The sequence below is a fragment of the Mesitornis unicolor genome, unplaced genomic scaffold (genome assembly GCF_000695765.1).
Source record: "Mesitornis unicolor isolate BGI_N332 unplaced genomic scaffold, ASM69576v1 scaffold23216, whole genome shotgun sequence".
Classification (NCBI taxonomy): domain Eukaryota; kingdom Metazoa; phylum Chordata; class Aves; order Mesitornithiformes; family Mesitornithidae; genus Mesitornis; species Mesitornis unicolor.
In genome coordinates this window covers 2816-7313 of record NW_010190625.1, presented here as the reverse complement: position 1 = coordinate 7313, position 4498 = coordinate 2816, and the positions used below count along the sequence as shown (strand labels likewise).

The 4498-nt window shown below is 58.0% G+C and overlaps 1 protein-coding gene across 1 annotated transcript; it reads right to left on the bottom strand.

Annotated features, from left to right (window-relative positions):
- Positions 1 to 5: 5 nt before the first annotated feature.
- On the bottom strand, positions 6 to 4064 carry LHX4 (LIM homeobox 4; the record flags this gene model as incomplete). The annotated part of the gene is made up of 5 exons (XM_010186461.1): positions 3886 to 4064; positions 1208 to 1410; positions 845 to 999; positions 179 to 350; positions 6 to 88 (listed from the first exon to the last, which is right to left on the bottom strand). Coding segments are annotated over exons 1-5 (678 nt in total), but the record flags the coding sequence as incomplete, so codon positions are not given.
- Between the last annotated feature and the right edge of the window lie 434 nt (positions 4065 to 4498).

The following is a 4498-nucleotide window of genomic DNA, read 5'->3' as shown; positions in this document are numbered from 1 at the left end:
CTGCCATTCAGCAACTGTCCGCTCGCCACGTCCCCCACGGTGCCATAAACCCTGTTGGTATGGCCCAGCTCGGAGAGGATTTGGTCTTCTGCCGGGGAGAGGAGGAAGAGCAGAGGGAGGAGGTCAGCACAGGGGTGACTCCCATAGTCCCCCAGCCCCGCACCAGATCCCTACTCACCACGAAAACTGAGCTCGCTGTCGCTGACGCCACAGTCCTCAGCCGAGCTCTCCTTCTCAAGTTTGCCTCCTCCACGGCTCCGCTTGACGCTCTTGTAAAACTGCCCCCAGCGGTGCCGCCCCGCGTCCTTCTTCAGCCGCTTCTCCTTGGCCCGCCGGTTCTGGAACCACACCTGGGCGGGAAACGGGGACCTCGATGGCACCGCGGCAGCTCTGCATGCCGGCACCCCTGCAGGCCTGCACCCCTGCCACCCAGCATACCAGCACCCTGGCATCCCTACATCCCAGTGCACCAGCATCACTGCACCTCTGCCACCCAGCACCCGTGCAATGCCACGTGCCAGCACCCATACGACCCGGCACCCCTGCACCCTGGCATGCCAACATCTATGCAACCCAGCTCCAACACACACGCGCAAACCAGCACCCCTACACCCCAGGTTGCACCTCGGCTATCTGATACTCCTCCATCCCAGCACCTTGTATGCCAGCACCTGTGCGATCCATCACACACACACCCCTGCATCCCAGCATCCCTGAAACCCACCAACCTGGCACCCCTGCACTGCTGAAACCCAGCCCCCCTGCAGCACAGCCCCCGCAACGGGACCCGTGCATCCCTCTTCTCTAGGGGCAGTGTGGACCAGGGGCACCCCCATGGCCTCACCTGCACCACCCTCATGTCGAGCCCCGTCTCGGAGGAGAGCTGCTCCCGCACGTGCCGGGCGGGCTTGGGGGAGTTTTTGTAGGCGTTCTTCAGCGTCTCCAGCTGCTTGGCCGTGATGGTGGTGCGGGGCCGCTTCGCGCCTGCCTCGGAGTCATCTGCAAGCGAAGGAGCCGGTACCAGCCCCAACCGCAGCAGCGTGAGCAACCCCAAACCACCAGCCCACACTGCTGGGGAAAAGCTCCCCCAAAACCGGCTGCCCCAGACCCCACAGCAACCGCTTCCCGCAGACACACCACCAGTGGCATGATCCACAGCCGTTCCTTGACATAATGTCCCGTCTCACAGCTCTTTTGGGGCGCCTACCGTTCTGCTTGGCGGTCTCGTAGTCCTCCTTGCAGACCAGCCGCCCGTCCTCCATCAGGTAGAACTCGTCGCCGGTGGCCAGCTGCCGGCTGCAGATGATGCAGGCGAAGCAGTGGAGGTGGTAGACGAAGTCCTGGGCCTTGCGGACCACCTGGGTGGGGGGGATGCCCTGCTGGCACGCCGTGCATTTGGTCCCGAAACGCCTGCAGGGAGAAGCGAGTGACCCTGAGCCCCGCGGTGAGGTAGGCTTCGCTGGAGATGGGGTGGGGACCAGGAGATGGGGCAGAGTTTAAACCAGCAATCAACCTAATTATGCATGACACTTCACACGGCAGGGGTTTATCTTCTTCAGAGTGAAAGACCGGCCTAATGGAGCTGAGGGAGGTTTGATTTTAATGGTTCTTTTAACTAATGCTTATAGGCTGCCTGATTTTCCCCTGCAAGGACAGTACATATTTCATCCACATTAATACCAAATAAATTAATTACACCGCCCCACAAGCATGATGAATCCCAGATTAATGCAGAATGATGGGGCTCTTACACCATAATGACAGCCCGACGGGTGCCACCCCTACGCTGGGTAGGCGTGGGTCCAAGCCAGCCCACAGCACGGCTGCAAGGAGCATGCAAGAATGGGACAAAGAGCATGGCCAGCAGCCCCCACAGATGGCAGGGGCTCTGCTGCAGGGAGCCTGGGGTGCCCATCACTCCGGGAGCACCCACGGGCTGGGTGCTGCCATGGGAGTGCAGCCCAGGGTTGTAGCAGGGTGCAGTTGCCCTATGCAGACATGAAGGCTAACACCCACATAACACCACCTGGATAACACCTGCTATAAACTGAGTTATTACGAGGGCGCCATATGCCACGAAGTGGTGGCAGCACTGGAAAAGGGAAACCCTAAACGTCTTGGTCCCCAGCACAAAGGCTGCAGGGGGAGGTGGTGGTGTTTGGGGATGCCCAGGGGGTGCAGTCACCTCTTGCTGCCTCACAGAGCATCTCCTGATCACGCAAAAACACCCCACAAGCCCCACAGCTGCCTGTGCCCTTGCGCCCTCTGCAAAGCCAGGGCACAGCCACCGAAGTTGGGTCCCCAAAATTGTCCTGGAGTCATGCAGGTGACACCCAGGGATGTATCCCAAAGGGAGAGCCCCCAGATGTCTGCTGGAGACACCTCAGCTCTGCTGGCGTCAGCGGGATGGGATGGGATGGGTGACAGAGGGAGGGATAGCACAGGCAGACAGATGATGCTTTTCTGCACCCAAGGCTGAATCAGTGCATGCTCTGCAGCCCCCATCCTCCCTCTGCCCATCCAGCCCCCCTCACATAACGCTATTAAAGCCACTTCAACAACCCCCAGCATTATGGGCTCTTTCTGCACCACCTGGGGATGGCCAGACTCAGGGCAGGGCTGCTCGCAGCCAGGGACCAAGCACTGCGATTCGTAGGAAGGAAGAAAATATTGTGTGTTTTTTTTTTTAAATCTGGTCTTTTTGGAAGCAACTCCTTCATTGTAAACCTGCCTCTACACTTGGCCTTAAGTCCTCGCGTCCTCTGCGGGTTACCCACGCCGAAATCGATGAGCGGTTGAAATAAAGGTGAGGCGAGAGCCTGAGCGAGCACCGAGATGCTATTGATTGGCACCGAATAATCCAGGCAGGACCTCATCTAAGAAAGTCGCTGATCTTTCAACTCTAATTAACATTGATTACCTGCACCTTTTGGGCAACTATTTAAATGACTCGGAGATTAATAGGCTGGAAAATATCAGAAGTGAAGTGTTATTACTTGGGCAGTACTTGACCGGATGGGAAGGAGAAATTCAAGGTGCGTCTTCAACCCTGATGGGTGAGGGGAGGGACCCGTAGGAGGCTTGATAGCCCGGGGATGGGCAGGGAAAGTCCTGCCCAGGGATTAGTGCGGGGTGTAATCGCCATCAGTCGGTTTAGCCTAAAGGGTGAAGCAGCAGCCCCTCCACTTCCCGGCCATTCGCCACCGGCAGAGCTGTGCCCAGCCCCTGTACTCTCTGCTATCCCTTGGGAAAGCTCCCAGATCCTGCCGGCAGCCAGGGACTAAAGCATCCCTGCTGAAAAGTCCACTTTTAATGGGAAAGGAATCGTCCTGCCTGGCGGGAGCAGGGAAATGCCGAGGCTGGGGCATCGCACAGTGCTGAGGCAGCTGCCGACAAAATCAAATGAGGTTTTTACCAGGAGCAAAAGAAGGATTTTAAAAAAAAAAAAAAGGGAAAAATATGAAGGGAAGAAACGGCATCAGCAAAGCCGGGTGAGGTGAGGAGCTGAGGAGCTGACAGAGCTCGGGCAGGAGCAGCGCTGCCTTGCACGGGTTACTCCTGCCCTCTAGCTCCGCGCGGAGCCGGGGCCACCGCCGAAACGCCGCAGGGAGCCATCCCGCGGGGTCTGAACCCAGCACACGGCAGCAACGGGAGCACCAGGGAGATCCGGGGCTCTCTGACGGTTCAATCCCAAAAACCAGCATCCAGCCTGCGGCAGCTGGAAAGCACCAACATCTCCTTTATGTCCACAACGACAACAAAATGGAAAGATAGACTAAGATTTTTTTTGAAAAATTACATTTAAAAATAGGTTGTGTGTTCTTCTGCTTCGCGGGAGGGGAGAGGCTGCTTTTGAGGGGGGGGCATGCTCCGCATGGTACTCACTTGAAGAAGTCTTCCTTGCAGTAGACGCTGCCGGCCCGGGAGAAGCAGCGGTCGGCCAGCTGCATCTGGCAGTCAGCGCACTTGAGGCAGGAGCTGTGCCAGTGCCGGTCCAGGACCTTCAGGATGAACTTGTCCAGAATGTGCTGGCTGCAGCCAGCGCACTGGGGGATCTCTGGGCAGCGGGGAGAGAGATTAGCGGTGTCAGCCACTGCAGCCTCCGCAGTGCTCCCGGCCAGCCGACACTGGTTCGTGCCCATCCTTTTTGAGGGTGATGAGGTGGCACCCCGCACCTCGACGGTGTCCAGCGCATCTTCCTTTGCCAACCTTCACCAAAACCCTGGAAGGGGTAGCAAAGCCCACGGCCTCGCCATGCACAGATGCACAGAAATGATGCTTTTCTTTTCTACATCCCTTTTTTTTTAGGCCATGCTCCCTGCCACCTGTCTCCCCATCCGTCTTTCTCTTCCCTTGGCATGGCCCCCCACCAGGGACACATCTTGTTGCTCTCCACAGCCATCCATGACTCTCAACAGCCAGGCTGAGGGGTGGCTCGACCATCCTCTGCATGGACTCTAGGATGAGGAGCAGCGATTTGGCCAAGTTACAGCAAGTG